A 26,001-nucleotide genomic window follows, 5' to 3' on the forward strand; every position below is an offset into this window, starting at 1 on the left:
TATTTCTTGATATTATTACTTGAATGATTTTATCATATTACTTGCATACATTTCACATATCTGTCTTTTATATACTGCATGTTCTACTACGCTGTTGCTTTCTTTTTATATAAAACAATTTTCAAAAGAGAAATATGAAAATGAAATAAATGAAATTGAAACCCATTGTCTACAGGAACCAGTCAGAAACTGTTGATGATTAAAATTCAAGTTCCTATGGTTGGTACATGCATATGTACCAATGATACCAAGTGATCATTAACTATTTGCATGCTGAATTAATTTTGGGAGGATGATAATGACCACTGTTCTCATTTTATTTTCTTGAATATATATATCCATATTGCAGCATTGATACTTATTACTTTATAGATATCATCCAAGAAATATTGCATTTTATTAGCTTATCTAATTTGAAGGTAGGGGAGAACCTAATTATTACGCTTGTTGAATTTAATTGTACGAATGTGCACAATTGCAATATCAGCACGCAAGGATTAATCATGAGATTTACGCTAATCAAGGCCGTTGTGTCATCAGAAACCTTTTCTGGTCAGACAATTCTAAAGGTAGCTAAAAATGTGTGCTGGTGCATGACTGTTGTGACTATGTTATACAGCTAAACAAACTTAAACAGTTACAAAATACAACACAGACAACTAGATATATTAAACCACAAACAAGAAAACATAACAATTTGATTCCTTACCTTCCCTCATCACTGAGATCCATGGATTTTGAGAGGTATTCTCGTACAGCAGCCATCCCATCATGCACTCTGAATGACATCCCGATGCGCCTTGCATACAGCGTGCCTCCTCCCTCACTCATGTAACCGCTTCCGATATCACCAAGGCCGGCGGAGCGATGCAAAATATCGCCATCGCTCACGTAGCCACTGGCGATATCCTCGCTGACATAGTCGTTGCAATCGTCGATCAAGGTTTGGTCGGTGAACTGGAGGTCGTTGAGGTGGGAACGATTTGAGAAGGTCCGTTTCATCGAATTGAGATAGACCTTACTTAGCAGGGGCTGGTAACTGCCATCAGATTTGGTTGTCATGACGTTACTGTCATTGGTAGAGTCAGTAGGTATTGATACAGCAACAGTCGACATGTTCCCGAGCTTTGAGGTCGATCCTAATGAGCCTCTGCGAGTCAAGCTGGAGCTACGCTGAGCATGCGGCACCTCTGGGGAGTGCCTCACCTCTTGCGCAGGTTCCTTCAGCTGAGTCGTGATGCTATCACCAAATGTCGTCTCTTTGGTCGCACGGTTCGTCGCCGGCGAGGGCCTGGCAGCGACCTGCGAGTTCATCACCGTCACGTTGTAATCACTCGAGTTCTGAACATCCGGGATCGACTTGAGGACACGAGGCTGTTGCTTGGGCGTACCAAAGGTTGTGACTGCCTTGTCGTTCTTGTAGACGGTGGTGCAGAAGTCTTCCTCCATCTTTGGCTGGAAGATGACACTGTTCTCCGAGGACTGACTTGTGGTTGATGAGATACTGATCTGACTGTGGATCGGTGTGCTGTTGACAGAGTCCGTTTCATTTGAAGCAGCAATGCTTATTGTATCACTGCAGTCCTTGGAGGGTGGCCGACTTCCTGTATAGTTGAACGGCGCCACCGTTGCTGTATTGGCTGGTGAGCGGTTATGACTAGGCGATGTGGTGATGGAGTTACGTCCACCTGACGATGGTGTCTTGACTACGGGAGATTTAGTAGGTTCTGCAACGGGTTTCTCACTATCTAATATAGGTACTGGTTCAGTCTGTATAGGAGGCTTTGGTGGCACGGGACTGTACGCACCACCTCGAGTATAAGTCACTTTCTCCTCACTCTCTTTCTCACCGCTTGTCGTGGACTCTGGTTTCTTTGCAGCAATAGAACCAGGGGCCTTGATTCCTGATCTCTGTGTACCACCTGGCTTGGGAATCCCCCTTGAACTTGGAATCTGTGAACCACTGCCAGGTCCACCGTGCTGCTGGCTCGTGACTGTCTGCACGGGTTTAACTTTACTCGTGCTCAACTTACTCGATGGCATTTTAAGTCCGCTCACTTTTCCACTTTCCAATATATCACTTCGGACACTTCCATCACCTTCTCCGCTATGTATTGGCAATTTTGATTTCAGCTTGCTTTCTGCCATCGGCAACCTGGAGCCATCATCGCTCAAGTCACCGTTGGTCAGATCAGATTGCACATATTCCTTATGACCTAATTTAGGGGAAGTCCTTGGTTTGGCCCCACCAAAGGCTCTTCCGATTGTCTTTTGAGCTACAGCCTTCAAAGCATTCTTGGGGCTGCTTGAACCCAACGTTAGTCCAGGGGATACAGCTCCGTTAGAGTTTGTTCTTTCTATTTCAACTTGAGATTCTAGGCTTTCTGGCACAGGTTCCTCTACTTTGGGCTTCTTCTCGACCTTACTCGGTGGAGGCAACTTTGATTCCTTTGCGGCTGGTTTCTTAGCAGGTGCAGCCTGCCTACCTGCAGATGAGTCCCTCTTCGGGGGAACAGGTTTTGCGATAGATGACTTCCCAGGTGCAGGCTTAGTCTTGGCAACTGCCTCTTTGGGCTTTTCAACTTCCTTCTCCTTCGCAGCTGGTGGAGGTCCCTTTCCATCTTTCCCAAATATCTTCAGCTTTGTCAGCATCGAGCCTTTCCCATTGTTCGCAGGGGGTATCTTTGACCCTGTCTTGTCTCCTCCTCCTCCACCACCGGCACCACCACCACCAGGTGGAGCTGCAGGAGGGGGCTTGCCTGTGCCCCCAGCCCCACCACCGCTCTTCGGGGTAGGAATTCCCTTCTGGCCAGCTGGGACAGAACTCGACCGTGCCTTGCTCTTCGATGCTTCTAGCTTCGATCCGGATTTAGCTGCCATGCCGGGGGAGGGACTTCTGTTCTGGGAGCGGGGTGCGGCTAGACCGGAACCCGGAGGCTTGATATTGGAGGAAGATGAGGTAGATGAGATGCCTGATGAAGACTGGTGTCCCTGAGCTGCTGATGATGATGTCTTTTTGGATGCGGGAGCTGCACCTACAACAAAGTTAGAATAAAATAAAAGCACAATTGTTAGAAAGATTTTTGTCCAGGTGTATATCCCCAGAACCCTGTAACCCAAAGATTAGTGATTGATCCTGGAGCTGAGTTTTGACAAATAATTGCATTGATTGTTGGGTATGATCAATCGTACAAAAGAGTTCCTCGACCAATCACTAACTTATGTGTTTCATCAAGCTGTTTGCGACTCTAAACATGAACCTACGCAGGACTTTAGGCACGACTGGAACATGTTCTTAGGTCCTAAATAAGCTACAGAAGAATACATCATTCAGCACAAGAAAGTAGCACCAGCCACGCTATTAAGTCATGGGTAGCTAACATACAGAATTATGCAACACCGCCAGGGCGCCTGTTTCAAACATTTTTTTACAAAGATATTCCAGAGCTTATGAGAATCATCATCATATGATTAGAAGGCAAATGGAATCCACATTATGGCCTTCATTACAGAAATAAGCTTGAATGGTCAGTCTCATACTAAAATAATTTTCAGACAAATAAACCTGATATATCACATAGTTCACTTACCTCATTTGCTACAACATGTTTTCAGTTTGAATAAATGATACAAATGGGCAACACTGACATAGCGAGCATTTCTGTACATGCTATCAACCTGACCTTAGCACAGCTACATGTACATGTACAATGGTCAGAAGAATGTGTAACACCACAGCTGCCAACCTCAACAAGAACATTTCAGAAATTCAAAAGCTAACAATCAGTATTTTGTTGAGGAAATTAGTATTTTCAAGGAAATATCATTGGACAACACATGAAACTGAAACTTTAGAAATCAGTATTTTGCACGAAACCATCAATATTTCCTTTTTCTTTTTAGTACTAAACAATAGGAATCAGTAATAGTTGGGAACTATGCCTCAGCTATTGTCTCTTACATTCAAATATAGCCTAGCCTACATGTAGAAATTATCATAACCATTTGATATTCTAAGGAACATACATATAATATCTTTAAGTACAAGCATTTTTCTTTCTTTGAACCTACCATATGAATTAGGAACAGGTGAGGGGCCTCTACTCCTATCGTTGCCGATTGAAGCGCCGATGGAATTTCGCTGCCCGGGAGCCTTGATGCCCCCACCCCCGGGGGCGCCGCCGCGGCTGTTCGGGGTGGGGATTCTAGAGCCCATATCGGAAGAGGAGCTCCGGGCACTGCTTGAACCTGAAACAGAAGAAGAAACAGAGTCTTAGGGGATGTTGCAAGAAAAGTATTTGTAATCAATTGCAAATATTGGTTGCAAATTAAAAAAAAAAGAATTTTTACTCAAGCAAATCCAGTTTAACTTGTCCATTCAAGAAACAAACCATCTATTAACGGCAAATTTGCAATGAAATGCATGGCTTTCAATTGATATCAAGACCAACAATTGACAGTTTGCGATCAATTGAAAATTTCCTGTAACACCACATTACTTTTTAATTGTTTATCATTGTGACCAATTGCAATTATCACATTACCTTCATCAAGAGCAAAAGCACCTTATCAAAAAAATGATCTTACTAAAAAGAGGCAAATAAAAAAAAAAACCTAAATGCAGAGGTGCTAACTGGAACAAAGAACTTGATGAGGTACAGAATTATTTTTCAGACTAATAATACCATAGGACAACACATGAAACTTTAGATGCTATAATTTTACAAGAAACCATCAGTATTCTTTTATTTCTCAGTAATAGTCGGCAGCTCTGTTAACTGTTGTTCAAAGATTTCTTTAGATCTGATGTAATATAACAAAGTTATGACATTTAAAAGTTTAGCCTACTTTCCAAAAACAGTTATATGCACACCTTGGTTGGATGGTGTGTGCAAATGACTGAAAGATTGCTATCATTCACTCACTTTTTATTTTGTATTTTATCGTATCAAATTTGAAATATTTAGATTTCTCATTACTGAGTGAAATTAAGTTTGATCCTATGTAGTTTCATTTTTCTAACTTATTGTGATTTGATAGAGAGTTTCTCTTGCTTTCAGACTGCAATCATTAATACTTTGTAGAATTCATTCAATAAATTACAAAATGAATATTTTACAAAAGTTTATAAAAAAAGAACTGGGATCCAGTCAATAAAAAAAATGAAATATATACATCTTTGCCTCAAAGAAAACACTCAAAAGTGGAACTTGGTCATGCCTAATAATGCATGATTATTTGGGTATATTGCTACGCCATGCCTCCAGGTACAGGTACTACACAAAATCAATTTAGTATCCAGTTTTGAGACTTTCTTTGAATAATCAAGTATACTATCCTTTTTTATTTCATTTTTCTTCCCTCTCCTTAAGTCTAGGTATTGTATGGTCTTGGAGAATCTAGGTGAAATTTCTTATGATTTTACCTAAGTACAATCTACGGACAGTTTCTATGAGGCAGGCAATTTTTTTTTTTTTTTATTGTCGGAGGCTTCTTTTCACAATGTTGTCTACATCTGCGACATTGAATAAGCTTACAAAATTAATGGGAATTCATTCATCCCCAGTGTATTTTCCCCTGCTATGAGAGTGCAAGTCAGCCTATTTTCTTATCACACAGATAAAACTATCATTTTCAATGATCAATGTCAATATGCCCGTATCTTGCAACCCTCATCATTCCCTCACAGAGTTTTTGCTCTTTTTTGAAGCAAGCTACACATTTCTTTTCTTCATATTCTACACTGATTTGAAGCAATGTATGACTTGTGGGGAGAAGCATGGTATGATTCAAGTACTATGAACAATGCACTGTAAAACCAATGAAGAATTTTCCTTCCTCTATAAAACATCATGAAACACTGAAAATAAATTAACTGTTAGTCCATTGAACACATTGATCATGTTGTTGATGAATATGTGCATTTTAACATTAATTGTGTCACACTTCTATTCTTTTTTCAAAATGCAACAGTAAAAGCAGTATGAGCTTAAGGATACAAAACATATTCTAAAATTGGGAAATATACCCATATATCAAGCATAAACATACAAATGTGCCCCATTATGTGTACTTGTACATCTTAAAACTTAAAACTATGCATTATAAATATAAAGCATGTTTGCCAATTCCTTTTTCCACAAGAAGTTGCTAGCATTTGCAAACTTGTCTAATAAGCATTTGCAAATATGGTTGTACGATATTTTTTATTGGCCAAAATTAGCGTCCACATGACCAAATTCCTTTAATGTAAAATGAATTCCCTGAAAATAGATTGTGAATCAAACATCTGCCAACATATTTTCTTTTCAGTTCTAAAGCAGCTCGCAAACAGCTTTTGATAACAAAAACAAGCGTTTGCAACACTCATCCGAAAAGTTGGCAAATCTAAACACTGCTACAGTCCCGAGCATTCGTTCCTCTGTGTAATACACCCCAGCAGTGAGGATAAATTTCATTATTTTATAACTCCTTTATAAACCCGAAATATAAAACAAATGATTAATTTACCTTTTGCCCCACTCCCAGGTTTGGAGGTAGCTTTGACCATAAAGCAAAAATGGAGACCGTTAGTATCATTCAATATTTTTTACTATTCACCGCAAACCATGCACTTATATACAAACAGGCATATAAAAAGAGTAGTATGAATAGTACTAACTACCAGTTCAATTTAGTATTATACCAATCACACATAGCTTATGAAGTTATATGTATTTTTAATTGATGCATCTCCTCCTTCTGAAATTCTAAGAATTAGGTATAACTTGTCTTGATAAGACCTAAAACTTTGTCTTTTTGTCTCAACAAGTTGACTTGGCGAGACCCACGTCACCGTTTTCTTGTTCTGTCTTCCTTTTCATTTCTTCATCTTGGCACACTTTGAGTTTTTAAATGTTTTCTTTTTGAATAATAAATCACAAAAAATTGATAAATTTGCAAAAAGCTATGTGTGAAAGAGGTCTGCTATATCTCAATCTGGGTTTAGGAATAGGATTGGTTAAAGGCAAACAAGGCAATATTCAAGGCCTATTTTAATAGGTTATCAGTTACTTCAATTAGGGAATGATTTTCTAGTTTAAAAAAAATATCTTTTTCTGCTCCTGGAAACCTGTAAATCCGTACCAAACTTGATTTTAAATGGAAAGTTTGTTCTATAAAAGATAATCTACTAAGAAAATGAAGCAATCATCAAAATCTGAAAGGTTTTATGCAGAAAAGGCATAGTACTATAAAAATAAGAGGATTATACATAATTGCAAACTTAAGGTACCCCAATAGACGCTTGAAAAAAAAAGGAAAACCCTTGTATTGCCAGAAAATGTCTCCTGCACAAGGTAAGTTTACACCACCACCTGTTTTTAAGGCTTAAAGGTAATTACAATAAAGATGTCTTAATTTCAAGAAATATGGAATTAATTACATGTATTTGTTGCTATGCTTGGATACATGAACCCTACTAGGCACCTTATTAATGTCTGCTATACTGCTAAATGTTATTAACTATCACTATTACTCCAACTAAAATGACTGTTATATAGCTCTAGTATTACATGTGTTTTTATGAAGGTATCCTCTCAATCAGCATTAATGAATAAATCTATTGCATTAATTATCAAACTTATGTTTTGATTTATCATCATTGCTAAAATATTATATTATATTCTTGACCATTTATGTACATGGGTCAAATAGCAAGAAGTCAATCTATCTTTATATCATAAGTTATGATATTAGGTTACTTTTTTTCAGATGAGTTCTGTGCTATTATTTCATTACATCCAACCTATATACTACCGGTACCCGATTATATAATCATGTCCTTATATAAGAATACAGACACAAAATGAGAAGCATTAATCATTGCAAAAGCCCACACAGCACAGCAAACTAACCAATAAATCTATAATCTGTAATGCCAGTCACACAAGGTCCTTCTGACCACAGGGTTATTACTCATTCCATGCTAGATTAGATGCAAAAGGGCTTAAAATCCATGTTCTAAATTTTGTCCATCCAATATTGCTGCATAAAATCTGTCAATCTTGTTTGAATTTAGAGTGAAAATAAATTCAAATAAGATATCTAATGATTATGGTCAAATTCATTGCAAAATTCTTCTATTCCATAGGAAAGAAACATGCTGTATATCAACTGTAATACATTTCATGATTTCCTGAGGATCTGACTGATATAGCAACACTGGTTCACATAGACCATGAACATGTATGAGTGCACTTTCCGCTTTGAAACCCCACACACCGCACACTTCATGCAAATTCAAAATACAAGAGGAAGGACAAAAAAATTGAATGTAAAAACCGGGGAAAAACGTTGAAAATATGTGTGTGATGATCAACAGTAGCAAAATTGAATTGGCAACAAAATGAACACGATTAAAGAAAGTTGTAAATGGAAAATAAGTCATTCATACTACACTGTAAATAAGGCTGAATATCAGTTGATTAAATGAAAAATTTAGAAAATATATTTGTGAAGTATAATACACGCAGAGTATATTTGTTTGTCTTATTTACCTTTCCTACGAACATTGCCTGCAAACGTCGAGTGGAGAGGGACAAAGGTTAACATATTTTTAATTCAAAAGGACAATTCAATTAATGTTCAAAGGACTCTATGAATGGAAGTAGAATTAATGAATAATGAGGATATTTCATGGCTTCTGAAATAAACCTGCAAATGGAAAGTTCTGCATTTCAGCTTAGAAGCCTTCCATGTTGAGGCCACAAGTACCTATTACATGTACATCAATGAAGACAGGGATTCTCTGAGCCAAAATTTTGTGGTATCGATTAAAAACGTTCTGTTCTCCGCAATTTCCTTATATCACTATTTGATTATGGAAAGTGCAGAAAGGGGGACTGGGATAATGATACGATATTCAAGTTTGTCCTTGACCGTTTGTCCTTGACAAAGAGAAACAGAGATGAAGAGAAAGGAAATAGAGAAGCAAGAACATGAAATGCAGAACTTTTGTTATGGGGATAAGAAGAAATAAGATTTCTCAAACATTGAAAATGTCATGAAATTAGATGAAGGATCATTCAGCCTAGTGCATGTACATATATCTCTTAAAAGACATCTTGAAGATGAAAAAATAGATGTTACAATCATATTGTGAAGATGATAAAAGTTCAGAGGAATTTTAAGTCACATTCTATCCTTTTTCCATTTTTCTGATAAGTAGAAAATATAAACATTTCTGTAAAAGTCAGTAAGATAAAAAAACTTTTTTCTGATAGGTAGAAAATACAAACATTTCTGTCAAAGACAATAGGAGAATTTTTTTTTCATAGGTTCATGTAGAAAATACAAACATTTCTATAAGTTTGAAAGAGAAAGATGTTACATCTTTTTTTTCTGACTGGTACAATTTACAATTATATCTGTCAAAGTCTGTTGTTCCATGAAAAAGATCATTTAAAAACTTGATTGCCATTATAGAGTACCAGGACGTATCACTCAGACCTATAAAGGAAGTTGCTATCATCATTTGCTCATCACATTAACACCACAACAAAGCAAGTACTGTACCTTAGATTCACTTTCATGCGTTCATTCATAAGAGTAACATTTAAGTTTGGTTATTTCTTGCCTTCATGCAGCCATACAATGCCTGAACTTCCTTGAGGATGTATCAAAGACCACATGCAGTTGATCCTTACCTGAGTTTTGAGATGACGAGCCAGCCGGAGGCTGCCGCCGTACGACCCCAGCAGTGCTTGTACCCCCATGGCCGGACCGTGTCTGGGGCTTTGGCATGCTGGTCACTGACCCGCCGGACGATCGCCCTGAAGAATGATGATAGCCGGAGCTGCTAGCTCCGCTCTGACTCCTTGCCCCGTGACTGCTGGAGCTACTGACTGTGCTAAGGTTGGTGGATTTTGAAGGAACTCTTTCAGTGGGCGAGAGCGAACGCTGCTTCGGGACTTGCCCTGTTGTTCGCCGTTGCTCGACACTTACAGTGCTACGAGATCCGCTGAGGGCACTTTGTCCGAGCTGTGTCTGAGGGTTAGGAGTGGAACGTCCTGATGATTGTGGATTTGGTGTGGCCCGGCCCGATGTTTGTGGATTCGGTGTGGCCCGTCCAGATTTCTGCGTATTGGTGCTACGGGTCGCTTCCCTTTCCTGCGACGCCTGTCCTTGCGTGGCACGACCTCTGCTTGGATTGCTAGACCCGTTCAACAGAACATGCGAAGGGGGCGACTGTGACCGCGAGGCTGCCCTACCTGAACTCTGCGCCGCTCTCCCTTGATTCTGAGTGTCTCGACCTTTACTTGCCCCGTTCTGCGTGGCACGTCTTGTTGACTGATTTGGGGCAACCTTTGCCTGTTGCGTTACTCCGTTACTATTCCCACTGTGGGCTTGTCGTTCAGTCTGTTTCTGAACACCGTTTGTCAAGTTCTGTGAAGACTTGTTGAGTCCTTGATACGAGCCATTGATCCTTGGGGCAACTTGTCCTGCTATGTTGTTGTTGTTCCCATTGGCTCGGTTTGTTCCACTGGGCAAAGCACGCACTGGAGTTCTGGTCGAGCTTGAGGCCACCGGGTTTGAGGTGGCCGATGAGTTGTTCGTTGATGGCTGACCAACGGATAGGTGAGTTCCGTTGACAGTGGCCTGAGGACGGACGGCAAGACGGGCACCTGTTGCTTTCAGTTGGGCTGGTGATGGCTTGGAATGGCCGTTGGGACGAGGAGGTGGAGGAGGCTGTGAAAAAAGAGAGAAAATTTATGAAGTAATGAAACATGACATAAGAAACTAACATTCAATTCCAAATCATGCAGAGGTATCAAAATCAAGTCTACGTCTTTCGACTATTTGCAAATTTGAAGTTGATGTGCATCCAATAGTAATTCAACATTTGAAGAACAACAGAATGATAATAATAATAACAATAACAAGCATTTTCATAGCGCCATCTACCTTCAAACAATCTGTCCTGGCGGGTACCCATTCACCTCATGTGGGTCAAGTGCAGCACAGTGTGGATAAATTTCTTGCTGAAGGAAAACACGCCATGGCTAGGCTTCGAACCCACGACCCTCTGTTTGAAAGGCAGGAGTCAGAACCACTAGACAACGACACTTCCACAATATATTTATAATTGAACTCAGACATATTGAAGCTTTTGACATGCACTTATCTGGGTAAATTCAGAATGAACAGTACACTAAAATGAAACAACATAAAAATAGAACAGTAAAAAAAAAACCTCTTTTTCATCAACCCAACACAATTAAACAATGAAAGAAAAATGTATTTTTACAAAGAATATAAGTATCTTACCTTTCAGGATCAAGATAAAAACAACAAAAGTAGAATATGAACTACAATATAGTTAATGCAAATGACACTGAGAATCGTATCTTTGTATAAAAAATACACCCAGCAACATGAATAGAAGTGCACAGTAAAGACAAATTATTCCAAAGAGTAGCATGTCTCTGAGAACAATTTAATGTTATCAACTGACTTTAAAGTCCATGTATTCTACTTCAACAGTTCTTCATGTAATAGCAATGAATTCCTCCACAAGTTACAACCTTGTCACATGTATGTTTTCCTTGTGTATAAAGTAAGGAATGACAATTAACCTTTGTAAAGATTATTTTCTTTCAAGAAATGGTCATAGATGTTGCATGGTCTTTGCTTGGTTGTAAACAAGGAAATAACACCTGTATCCCACACAGCCAACAATAGAACTGATACTAATAATGTTTGCATAGTCGAGGGCCTATTCACCTTAAGACTATTTCATTCACGTTATACTTGACTTCAATGCACCTTGGTCTGATAAGCAAATACATAAATGTAAAAGGGTGGAGAGTCGGGGAGGGGGGGGTCAAGTGTGGAATGGAGGGGATGAAGAAGTCATTCGGATAAAAAAAAAACACTTTGGAAGTGAAGGGTGCACTGAATAGGGCAAATTGGAAGGGAAAGGGGAGGGGGGTGTGAGAGCAATTTCTGTAAAGAAAAAGGGGTGGGGCAAGAATGAAAGGGGAGAGGGTGGGAGTCATAAAGACATTTTGATTCAAGATGAAGCAATGAGGAAGTGGATGACGCACTAGACAAGGCGAAGGGGGGGGGGTTGAAAACATTTCTGTGAGGGGAAAGGGGCATGAATCGAAGGGGAGTGGGGTCGTGAAATCATTCCGATTGGTGACTCACTTATGAGATGTTGAGGAGGATGCACTGAATAGGAAAAAAGTGGAAGAAAGGGTAAGATCAACATTTGGGATGGAGAGGGGAGGGGTGGGGGGCAAGAGTGGAGCAGGGGAGGGGTCATGAGGTTAGTTTTATTTCAATACGAACAATATACATATAGGATATGGAGCAGGTAAAAAATCCAAGAATCCCTTTTATTTTCTTAGACATATGTACATCTCAGGTAGGGTTTATTTTAAGGAGGTCAAGATAAAGAGAAATGGATGTTGTTTTCACGGCTCACCTGAGCATGTTTCGCATTCTGCGCTCGTTGCTGGGCAACCGTTTTCCCGCCTCCTGCGGCGGCTTTCTTGCGCCTCTCTTGATCCTCCTGCTGAAGGAGCTGTTTGTAGCGGGATAAGGAGAAGAATAGTCCCAAGACGGACTTGAGGTTGCCTTGATGTAGATCTGATGGATGCAAAGAAAGATGACATGGAATTGAATAGATGGGGCAATGCTAATGAACTGTCTATTTCTCATCACTAGTTTATTGTATTTGCATAAGAACAAAAGGGTGTCAATACAAATATGCAAATGAACTGTAATAAGAACAAAACATTTTCATAGCAGTAGGGCAATCTCCTCCCCCACCAATAAAAATATTAAAGTAAATAAATAATTAAAGGAAATAATAAATGACTGAATGAATAAATATAAAGAATATACAAGTAAATAAATATATGAATGGATAAATAATAAATAAATAAATAAAATAAAACAAATAAAAAAATAAATAGGTAAATAAATAAATAGTTAAATAAAGAAAGAAATAAATAAAAGGATAAATGAAAAAAATAAAGAAAAAATAAAGAAAATAAATAAAAAATACTAAAAGAATAAATAAATAAATACATAAATCAATAAACAAAACATACGAATGAATGTATGAATGAATAAATAAATAAATGAAAGAATAAATGAAATCATAAAGCACAGAAATAAAATGCAATAGAAAATAAAGAAAAATACCTACCTCTTGCTAAAAGACCATCAGTTGCTACTCCTTTTGAGTTTAGACATCCTAAACATTTCTCAATATTCTCTATCTGCAAGATACAAAATATATGAAAATAAGGTACGCAATATCAAAGCCTTCATCCCTCCCGCCACGAAAAATATTTTTTTATAAATAAAAGATGAACAATGATAAACAGATATGTTTACACTATATGACTATATGTAAATGTACGTACGCCTGTAAATGAACGATTAAGCATAAAGCAAGATACATGTACAAGAAAAATGGTAGATAAATCATAGAAAACAGAGATAAATAAGATCTTTGCTTTTTAAGATTTGTGTTAAATTAAATTGTTCATGAGTTTTTCAATGTTCCCTATTTTGTTTCATGTCTTTTGATGGTTGAAAAAAAAAGATCCTTCAATACAACAGAGAGAGCTAACTAACATTGATAATAAAAATAATAAGTTTTACTTGAAATATGTCAGCATCTCTATCTTGTGACAGCTATGAAATGCAAACTCTTCCATTTTGAATAAACTCCAAATTATTGAGGCTTTGCCGACAAATGTGTCAATAAAAAAAGAATAAAAACGTGATGAATTTCAAGATTCAATATTTGAAATCATGACTTCATTGGTTACAAATATTTTCGGCTCTCTTGTTCTATTTGACATTAAACAAAGTCTAAAGGTTGGTGTTAACTGACAAAGACGACAATGAGAGTTTGCCAAAGTCAAATGATTGTCAAAAACAGAGAAACAAGACAAGAAATACTCAGACGCTTAGTTGTTTACTCGGTCCTGGGTTATCATATTTGTTTGGCAATAATTGATAAATGACTGCTTACTGAAGATAACAGAGGATAAAAAAAAAATCTTGGCTCAAAACACCTGCTCCTATTGTTAACAATGGACCTGATAAAGACATTTCTTTCAAAATTAATTTATATTTCTAACTGTTCAAGTCCGGTGTTGGTGTTAGTGTTGGTGTTGGAATTTGGATTGCTTTCCCTAACTCCAAGAACTATTCTAAGTAAACTTGTAAAAGTGATCCAGATCACACTATTGACATCTCAACAACTAGCGAGTGGCTTTTCAGGACCATCTTCATTTTACGTTTGGTGTTTGGTGTTAAATAGTCGTGTAACACCAAAAGGTCAATACGTTTGGTGTTAAATAGTCGTGTAACACCAACACCAAAAGGTCAATACGTTTGGTGTTAAATAGTCGTGTAACACCAACACCAAAAGGTCAATACGTTTGGTGTTAAATAGTCGTGTAACACCAACACCAAAAGGTCAATACGTTTGGTGTTAAATAGTCGTGTAACACCAACACCAAAAGGTCAATACGTTTGGTGTTAAATAGTCGTGTAACACCAACACCAAAAGGTCAATACGTTTGGTGTTAAATAGTCGTGTAGCACCAACACCAAAAGGTCAACACTGACCTTGAAATCACCCAATACATTTTATAACACAGCTAAAAAATTTGACAAATTCAGCATACTCCCATAGAAAACATCACTCTGCTGTAGAGTTTCATGCAGCCAACAAAGAAATACATATTTTTGTTTCTCTCAATGATAACGACCTAAGATTAACATAATGCTCCAAATTAATCAATTTCTATTAAAAGAAAATATCACTAACCATAGAATCACATTGTATGTAGCATGCAGACCTCTATCTATCTTGTCTATCAAAGTGAGTTTGAAAAATCATGAAAAATTCCTAGCACCGGAACAAAAATCAAGTACATGTATTTCTCCTCAACTAAGTGAATGAAAATTTCCTGACATTTGAAAACTAAAAACACAAAATACACTTACAAGTACAGGTACCCAAATCATTTCTCAAAATAAAATGTTTGAATATGATACCCTCTATACATTTATCCATCAAATATGGCTAAAGTATGTATTTGCTCTGCAAAAAGCACTGTTGAACAATGTAGACAGGTTGTACATGCAGCAATGAAAAGGATGAGTCGAAATTTGATTCAATATGAATAAATTAAACCCCATTGGCCCCTTCGCATTTAAAAATGCTATGTATCATATGACACATAACCATTAAGAAAGTAAACATCTACATGTAATCAAGACCGATACACAGCTCTACCTAACGCAAGAGGCCCCTACAGACTCCGACGCCGCACACGCATCAAAATGATATCGCATCAGATATCATACAAGCAAGCGAGATTGTACAACCATCACATACTGGCAAATTATACAGCTGGGTTATTTATAACCCTTGATGTAATTTCTGCTCTTGGCGACTGACGTTGTTACCCCATATTCCCCATCTAGCGCCGGAGATCGATGTAGCCTCGCTACAAGGCTCAGACGTGAATGGGCAACCTTGAATATTGATTGTTTACAATTTGTACAGTAAATTGAAATGAAAATCAATGATCGTTTCTTGCCAGCTGATATTTTGTTTCTAAGAAGAAATTGATGCTGCACATAGCTTTGGAATACTCTAAGCCTAGATATGTATATATTACCAACTAAAAAGTTGCATAATATATTTATCTCTTATTTAATGTTTTAATAGATTATTGATACAAGACTAGTGGGAAGAGGCAGATAGCAAAATGCACCGAGCATCCTTTCAGTTAATTCATGCGAGGTTTGCATTTGGTAATGTCAAACCAGGCATATGAAAAAATGAAGGTTACTTAATATTTTCCTGCCTTTTGTTTACAATTTGATATTTTGAAGAGGCTCATCTGAAAATCTATTTACCATTTTCTATTTAAAATTCCAAGAAGTCATTGATACAAGACTAGTGGAAGGATGTAGATAGCAAAAGGCATCTAGCATCCTTTCAGTTGATTCATGCGAGGTTTGTAAAAGTGTAATGTTAAATCAGGTGTATAAAATGAAGGTTACTTCATATTTTACTGCCTTTTGTTTATTTAGATTGTAAAGAGGCTCATCTAAAAACAGTATACTGTTAAAACAGAGCTGCCAACCTGACCAAGAATAATCCAGTATTTTTAAAGCTGAAAATCAGTATTTTGGTGAGGAAATCAGTATTTTTCTAATTTTTTTAGTACTAAATACAGAAAATCATGAGTGTTGCAAGAAAATAGTGATCAATTGCAATGTGCAAATCTATCAGGAGTCCCAAGATCAGCCATTAACCATACACTGTCTGTCTTTAGTACAAAATCTGAAAAGTTTGAAATGGCGTTATATTCTGTTTTTTTTTTTTTTAGTTACAGTTGTATCAACATTGATATATTCATACTCTGCGGTGCAGGCCAATAAACATGGGCAGTATGAAATATGTCACATATTTTACTTTTTACATCTTATTACCATAGCCCTGGGAAGTGGGAGTCCTGAATAAAACCCTAAGATTTTAATAGGCACCACCACTTGGAAATCAGGTTGACAAGCCCCCCCCCCCCCCCCAAAAAAAAAAAAGGAAAAAATAATATCAAATTTCTAAAGTGCTTAATATTCATCATCTCTATTAAAGCACTGGATACGTAGAGAAAAATAAGGACATGTAAGTTGCAGAGTTCCATAGAATTAACAAAATACTATGAACTTCATCAAAGACTACTGAAAACTAAAGGAAAAATGCATGGAGGATAAATTAACAAATGACAAGGAATAATGTAACAAATAACAAAAGAAAGGTTTATAGGGCTCTTGAATGGTCAATATTTGGGAGTAATAACCTTTTTGTCTTTTCTTATTGCTTGTCAAATTCTTTCTGATGACAAAACCCCGGATCAAAATGCCCTGCATCCCCTATTTAAAAATCATTCCCCGGCAATGATTGATGTTATGGAAATTAGATACCGCGAATGATTCTGTCACTCCTTTTCTTTTTAGCTGTTTGAAAGACATCTAATTTACTACCGAAAATCATTTCTTGAATGCAAATTGTGTTTCTATTAAACCCAACTTTGAAGGGTAAGCATTTTCGGTGAATGAATGAGGGCGTTATAATGCAACCTTAACCAGAATGATAATTGTATTAACATCTATATACGTGATTGACTGCTACTAAATTGCACTTATACCAATCAATAAATACCCACACCGCATGTTTATATAATCCCACACAATAATATGGCAATTAGCAAAGTTAGCCTTCAGAAAGGGTATCATAACACAAAATGGACTTTAAAATCAATAGTACAATATGGCAACTCATGGCTATTGCAAGACTCGTTTATTTGCCAAAAGCTGATACAATTATAGATAATCTATATTCTGGTGTATTTTTACACAGGTGCTTTATGTCTTCACAGATGCCACTATGGAGATACTATTCATTTTTGTTTATATTTCATACCTGATGTTACTGATATAATTATGAGTTATCTATATTCTGGTCTACTTGTAAAAGGGTGTTTTTCTCACAGATGTTAATTGATGTGGAGATAAGAATATTCAGATTATTTATACATCACACCTGATGTTACTGATACAATATTATTATGGCGCGTCTATATTCTTGTGTATTTATAAACAGGTGCATTTCTTTTTCCCAAATTTTATTGCAGAGATTATAAATATTTCTATACTTCACACCTGATTATACAGATAAAATGAGGAATTATCTAAAATCTGGTGTATTTGTAGAAAGGTGTCTTGTTTTCACAGATGTCGATGAGGAGATGCTATTCATATTTCACACCTGATATTTTGTAGATGTATTGTATTGCATATCAAAATTCATGGACTTTAATTCATTTTGCTTCACTTTTATGTATTATAAAAAATTTAAACAGACTTTGTAAATTTTTGCTGTAGGTCCCTATAAACAAAGTGGGGGGAGGGTGATCATCTTTTAATTTCCCATATTGGCTCTAAACTATTTTCAACCCCAAGGTATGTTTTAAGCCTCTCACTAACCCCCCCCCCCCCCACCTCTCCTGTATAAACACATCAACCCATTCCACTCTTCCACCTACCCTTCCCCCCTTATTCTTTATCTTTCTCCCCCAATTCATTTCTTCTCAACTCTCTATTATGTCTGCATGCACAATATGGTGGAATTATCCTTGTAATTGTGTTTTAATTGTCCCATTTTATTTTCGCCTTTCACCCAAAGCATGTTCAACACCCCTTACCATCTCATTGAGGTGTTATATTGATCCCTTTCTTTTCACTGCTTCCCTCCAGTTGGCTCTTTCTTTGTCCCCCTCCCCCTTCTCTCTCTCTCTCTCTCTTCAAATCACTTCTTCCTGAACTCCATTTAATGCCAATCATCATTCTTCCCTTCTCTCTGTTTGTGTCTTGCTTTCTGTTTATCTGTCTTTCTACATAAAGTGTAGTAGACACATATTAAAGGCCTCTGTCTCTGGACACTTCATACATGTATGCAAATATTGTCTGCTATTGCCTTAACCTTACTCCCCTGACCCCCCCCCCCCCCCCCCCCCCCCTTTCCCTCTTTCTACTTTTCTTCTCCATTCCTCCACTCTTTCTAAGATACTACAAGACTTTGGATGAATATTAGGACGATCTGCTCCTGGCTCACCAATTTTCGACAAAGACCTCCAAGCTGTTCATTGTGATTTCATGGACATTTTTCAATAGATTTGCATTGTTGAAGAATCTGTCCCTGTTGCGATCGGGAAAACTCGTCCCGGCTCACCAATTTTCGACAAAGTCCTCTCAGCTGTTCATTGTCATTTTAATGGACCTTTTCTAATAGATTTGCTATGTTGCAGAATCCGTCCCTGTTGCGATTGCGAAAACTCGCTAAATCAAAATAATCTTTTCCTCTAAATATTCAAACAATTACAGGTAAAATACAAACCTTGTAATTTACTATATCACCTCATAGATTGATCACATGATCCAATGGAGATCCATATCCAAAGCATCCTTTAAGCATAAAATAATTATCCTCTGAATATATCACTTCTGATAGTATTCAATCAAAGTGTATATTTCATGTATATATTCCAGCCGTATATTTTAAGTACATATATATCCCAAGTATATGTACCGCATATATATTCCGGTATATTTCAAGAAAATGTTACGTTTATATACTCCAGTATACGTTCCACTTCAAGTTAGCATATTCCTCCAAGCAACAAGACAATTATATTCAATTTCAAAATACATGAGTGCTATTAATTTATAATCCAGTCCAAAATCCTTGTATATGTTTGTATTCCAAGTATATATTCCACTTATATACTCCAGCAATATATATTCCTCCAAGCAAGTACATGTAGACAGGTATATATTCAAGGTCCAAAATACATTAGTGATGTTAGGTGCACTGCTATGAAAGCTGGTTTATTCTGATGTACAACAATCCATTGATCTTTTGCTGAAGTGTGTACACACATGTCTCCAGGCCAAATTTACTCCCCGAGTTCAAACTGTGAACTAGTCTCCCATCAAGGCTGATGCAGAGGTCCGTGGGGGGTGTTGGTGGGAAGATTGGTACCTGAATTGCAGCCACTCAAACATGCCAAAGGAAGATACTATATAGGTATGGAGTGTTAAATGTGGCCCAGTGGATTAATCTACTGACTTTGAAACAGAGGGCCGTGGGTTCGAATCCCAGCCATGGCGTAGTTTCCTTCAGCAAGAAATTTATCCACATTGTGCTGCACTCAACCCAGGTGAGGGGAATGGGTACCTGACAGGAATTCATTCTTTAAAATGCCACCGCGCTCTATAAAAAGGCTGCGGGTTAAAGCCAGAGTAATGATATTGAAGTCCTTTTGGAAGATGGTGATTGCCACAAACACATTATTGGATAAAAAATCAAACATATCAAATTTCAAATAAAATAGTGTAAAAGGATGTCTTTGGTTGCCTGCCCTTGATGTGCATGTCATTGTTGTGTGAATATTTGCTAATCTTCCATCTGGATTTAATGAAATGTTAGGTGCTATAATGATTTGATATTTCTCTATTTATTCTAATCAAGTTTTGCTAGCACAAATTTGTGAACATACAGATCTTAATACTGATTGGCTAGTGATGCAAATGTTAAGATCAATATCAAAATGTTTTGGCATCTAAGTTTTGCTGGCCAAAAAGTTTATAACGTTGAAGAGAAAGGGGTTTTAGAAAATTTTCAAGATGAATGTTTTACTATAAGGGGGGGGGAGGGGGGCGCTTTAAAGTAATATATTCTAAGAATGAAAAAATAGCAGCCTGGAACAATGTGAGAAATAAAATGACTTTACCAAGGCTAGCCCAGGCTTCCCTCTGGGAGCGGAACGTTGAAGTTCATTCCCGAGTCATGGCACGTGGAGGGGTGGTATCAGATTACTATACCACGTGTCGCACAATTTGAGGGGAAATAGCAGAAATTATCAAATGGCTTGAAATTAATGATATCCTCTGCACTTGCTGAAGTCGAGGGATATATCTTAATATATTAGCCTACAGGCACAGACAGATTTCAGTTTGTCATTAATAGTTCATAACAGAGCCATTTCAATACCAAGAAAAAGTTTGAGAAAATGTTTCAATTCTTTAAAAATTGATTTTCCAATCCATTCTCCTCCTCCTCTTCTTCTATTCCTATATCTTCTACCATCCTCCTTTTCTCCCTTCTTTTGTTTTTTTTCTTTCCTCTTTCTCCCCTCCTCCTCTTCCCATTATTCTTACTATTTCTCATCTTCTATCTATATATATTCTTTCAAATTTTCCCCTCCCCTCCCCTCTCTGCTCCCCTATCCCATGTCATTTCCTTGTCCTCCTCATTCTCATCTTTCATTCCCTAATTAATTCCATGTTAATTCTTCACCATCCTTCCATTTACCATCCCATCCCATGTTCTTTTTCCCAACTATCAAACCTTCTTCATCCTCTCTATATTCCCAAAAATACTCAGGAAGTCCTTTCAAGATTGGGAGAAATCAGTATAAAATATTAAAGAAACTTTCTGCAATTTCCTTGTCCTCCTCATTCTCATCTTCAATTCTCCTTCCTTCCAATCTAACTCTTCCCCATCCTTCCATCCACCATCCTACCCTGTGGTCTACTTCTCCCACTGCTAAACCTTCTTTTTCATCCTTCTAACTTCCCCAGAATAATAAGGAGGTCCTTTCAAGAGGCAGGACAAAGCGGTACTAAGAGGCACGCGACCTGCGAAGTCCAGTTAATGACAAAACCGCATCTCCCCATGTCGGAGCGAGAGGGGGGCTTGAGGAGGCACCTTCCCCCTGTGATGATCCTGTCATCATCGGTTTGAAATGGGACCCCTGACCGGGCCAAGAGTGCTTGTCCTCTTTGGGCCTCACAGAACGTTCACGCTTCTTCACCTTCGATTTCAGAAAGGATTTTTCAAAAGAAAATTAGGTCTCAAATGTCACAGATATTGCTCTAGATATGTTCAGATATTACGATTAAGCTCAAATGCCCTTTTTTCGTAAACCAGTCAATGGGAAATATAGCAATTCTCTTTAAAAAGGCCTCAAAAGAGAATGCGGCAAATGTTGCAGGTTAAATGTCGAAAATACAATTCAGCATTTTGGGAAAATGAAAAAGACAATCATTTGCAGACCCATTTTAATAAAAGAAAAGTCCATGTGGCGATGCATTTTGTAGGATATCTTACATATTGGAAGGCTTCTTGGCTCCGAACAGGACTCAACAAGGTCAAATTAAGTTTTTAACAAAACTTTTCAGTCTTCGAACACAAGGAGGCTAGCAGCCCAAACCACTGAGACACAGAAACATTCATCAGTCAATGCAATGGGGTATTTGCATAAATGCTGGGAAGGATACATTTTGCTGCACATCTTACATTGCAGTGCTAATCTGGACTTAATCTAGATAAGACACCCATCCAAAGGTAAATATAAATAGGATGAGGATACAAGATGTAGGTGATGTACTAATCAAGCAAGCATTTACAAAACATTGATCTCCAATCAATTAATCTTTCTATAAAATTAAATGCAGGCAGGGATACATCTAGATGCACCTCTCATGTTCCAAACCTAATCCAGATCCACGGGTGAATGTGAACAGGGTACAAGTTGTAAGCAATAGGCTGGGATATATGTACACGTACAGACGCTACAGGTCTAATCCGGACTAAATACGGATTGCACACCCATCCAGCAGTGTATATGAACAGGATACAAGATGTTTTATACACCAATTGAGCATTAGGCAGGGATACATACTGAGATGCGCATCTCGTGTTGCAGATTTAATCCGGACCGAATCCAGATTAGACACCCATCAAACAAGTATGAACAGGATATAGGATGTTTACACCAATCACAGGAATACTCGGTGAAAACATATTTTCCCTCTTCTCGCTTTATACATGTACCTCACAGCGCCTCTAGGAACATGTAGCTTCCTAATTGGTGCACAGTATGCCCTCTGCCTCTACCTTAATTTCTCTGGAATTCCAGAACCAAAGTCACTGGGGCGCTCCCGATTCGCCCCTGATCGTTTGGAATCCAATTCATTGTACAATGACGGCCTTGTGCAAGGAGATCGATCTTGTTTTCACAAGAAAATGGGTTCCAGGGTTTGGAGAGATTAAATATGATAGGTCTATTAAAGAATTGTCTCTTTTTATTCTTTTGATATAAAACAGGAATTATCAGAAGTGAAAATTGCCTCTTTTTTCATAATAAAAAGTGAGGCCATAAACATGAAGATAGACACAAAAAATCTTGGTTTGAACTTCTCTAAAAAAGTACCTCTGACTTTATATCGTATCTATTTTTATTTCAAAAGTAAATGAAAGTCTTTTTAGTTTCAAAATAACAGCAGAATATCGCATGTACATATGGAAAACAGCACTTTGCTGATAGTGCCTTATGTACATATTCCACAAGCAGTGAATACAACAAATTAAATCAATTGATTAAAATAATTAACAGGAAAAAACAGAATCGATAAAAAGAAACATGATCCCAAAGTTTTGTCCATAAACATTCAATGTACAGTAGTTTGCTATTTACCCCAGGTATATGTTAAAAATATATTGATACTCAGGATTTTTTTTTTTTGGGGGGGGGTAAAAATGAATACAAATCTATAATTTTTTTAAGAAACCAACCTTGAATTCTGAACCCCCCCCCCCCTGCAACCACGATGGGTGATATCACCAGAAACAAATTTCAGCAGTAGATCGGGTTTGGAATACAGTTTTAACAAAATATATTGCAGATGAAGAGGTAGTGTAACATTAAAATGAGCAAAAGGAGATGTTTTGGGGTGTTTTTATAAACAAATTAAGTGAATTGAATTGATTTACATGTATTATCCAATTAATGAAAATTCAGTGCTCACTGGTTGACAAAAATTCAAATATACCACTAGCATACCCCCCTTAAGCAAATCCTAGGAACGCCACTGAAATACACAAATAAACAATAAAAGAGTTGTTTATGTGTGACATCACAAAACTTTGTCGCATTGCCAATTGGAGGACCTCCATACCATTAACTAGTATTCCATCATTAAAATTCAATTATTTTCTAATTTTGTTTCATCTCATTCTCAATTTTTTTTCCCACACAAGCTAACTTATTCCAAAGGTTTCATTTTCCCACGAGATTTATGAATCAGCTCCCTGGAATACTGAATGACACTGATATTGCAAAGCAGACTCAGTACATGCAATATCTAAAGTGCTTTGCTGCCCTCTGGTGGCAAGTGTGTGCTAGTCCTCAGAAAAATGAAACTTGGTTCAGGAAATGTGCTCATTCATTGAAACCATTACAATTTAACAAAATGAATGCATTTTTACATGTTTTATATAATACCTGTAATGTATAGGTAACTTTATGGGGGGGGGGGGGGGGCTAGGCTTAGCATACCACATATATATTTGTATGCCAATAATTGCAGTATGATCAGAAAATGGGATAAAACAAAATACATGTAGGATGAGTTCGGGTATTCTGTCATATCCTCTCTATCATCTTATCATTGAACAAGTTCGAGGAGATATATGAAAGTAATGAGATGCACTGAAAAGAGCATGTTCTTGTGAAGGGTGTTCACTTTGGTGAAATACTGTAATGTATATGAAAATCTATTTCCATTTTCATAAGTCAATAAACAAATAAAAGGTTTTTTTAATATAAAGAAGAAATATCTTACCATCTGACTAGTAGTCCTGGGTGTAGGATTGATCCCAGCGACTTTCTCATTAGCTGAAAAAAAATGAAAGATAACAATACATTTTTGATAGATGGAAAGCTAATATATTATACATTATATATTTGTGTAATTTAGTCAGCCTCTATAGTTGAACAATTGCCCAAGTAAAAGATATTTTGAAACAAAGGGACTCACTGAAGAACGGCTTTTATTCAAACGCGACTTAATTTTCAAACATATCAGGGGTCTGTGAAACAAATATTTGTGATTGACAGCAAATGAAAGAATGAATCCGATTGGTTCCTGATCAGAGTTTTGAATAAAATGCACATGCAACAACGATCTTGATTGGCTATTGGCATTTACTGATTTATTTGCAAAAGAGGGAAAATTTACACAGGACTCTGGGCAATTTTGCTGTAATGTTAAAGCTTATCCAATGTTCCAGAATAAGGTAGTCGGTGGTAAAAAGTAGCCACCCAAATGAGATTTTTTTTTGAGAGAGAGAGATTAAGTTATGGAGCTATTTGCTAGAGATCTATTTTGGACTTGCCTGCTCGATTTTGCGTGTCAAAAAGCACAGTGCACAAAGCTCTGCCATCGATTATAAAACTGTTTCTTGCACTTGTTCCCAATGGTCATTAGGTGTAATCAGTCTTAATAATAAGTCATAAAATTAATCATAAAATCAATCAATAGGTTTAATGTTAAATACAGCGTAAGAATAGATAAGCCTTAAGAATAATAGTGAATCCCTTTAAAGACATTACAAGATTGATGAAGGCACTAGGCATCATTACCAAGATTACCAGGAACCGAGTGCACTTTCACAAAGCAACTTGTCAATAGCTTTTTACTACTGACTGTTACAAAGCTGATCGAATCCTGGTAGCTGATTGGCCAAGGGCAGATTTGTCATTGGAAAATCAATAACACGACTTTTTTGTGAAAGGCTCCCTTGAGAAAGATTGATCATCTCCCTGCATAAAAAGAGCCTTCTTTCCTTATTGTGGGGTAATAAAATAAGAGGGTCCAAAGAGGTAGAACGGCAAGGTAGAGATCATTAAGCTTTGGATCAGTAGATAAAAAGAGACATCATGTTTAAACTTACAGTATTTTTGTACAGAGATTCATTGACTTGAGAAGAATCATCATATACTCATCCTAGAATGTTGAAAAAGATTTACTTGTATGGACGATTTTAGAATAAAGTTTTATTTTTACAGTCTGCATTTTCTTTTTACTTTTCCTTAAAAAAACTCTGTACATTCCAAGCGTAAAAGAGATTTAGTAGAAATGATTTACTAAACCCCACCCCTTAATTCTGCAACATTGGATAAGAATTAACATTTCAATGACTGGTGATATTCCTGGGCTAGTTTGAATTTCCAGTACTCTTTTAACATGTTACTGTATAATTTTTTTTCCTACACATGATCTCCTGTTTTTAACGGTGATCAAATGACAATCATACTTATAAAAAAATCCCAATTCATTTTTCATTGTTTGACGAAAGGAATGTATCCAGATATCCTCGAGCACAAATGCAGGGATCCACTGCTTTTCTGAGTCTGGTACTCATCTAAACATCAAAGTAACTTACTGACAGCATCGATGACATGGGACAAAAGAACTCCATTGGCGATATCGACCTGGAGATCGGCGATAACGTTGGTGTTCCCAGCCTTCTCTAAAAAGTGGTTGGCCCAGTCTGTGTAGATCTGCAAT

General features: G+C 37.2%; 1 protein-coding gene across 1 annotated transcript; it reads right to left on the bottom strand.

Annotated features, from left to right (window-relative positions):
* LOC121405822 (neuron navigator 2-like) lies at positions 1–26,001 on the bottom strand. The gene is made up of 8 exons (XM_041596788.1): positions 25,877–26,001; positions 24,274–24,326; positions 13,199–13,271; positions 12,470–12,633; positions 9,687–10,728; positions 8,538–8,555; positions 4,072–4,248; positions 1–3,035 (listed from the first exon to the last, which is right to left on the bottom strand). The coding sequence occupies exons 2-8, from the start codon at positions 24,274–24,276 to the stop codon at positions 706–708; spliced, it is 3,807 nt and encodes a 1,268-aa protein (XP_041452722.1). The 5' UTR covers positions 24,277–24,326; positions 25,877–26,001; the 3' UTR covers positions 1–705.

This window comes from Lytechinus variegatus, chromosome 19 (genome assembly GCF_018143015.1).
Source record: "Lytechinus variegatus isolate NC3 chromosome 19, Lvar_3.0, whole genome shotgun sequence".
NCBI lineage: Eukaryota > Metazoa > Echinodermata > Echinoidea > Temnopleuroida > Toxopneustidae > Lytechinus > Lytechinus variegatus.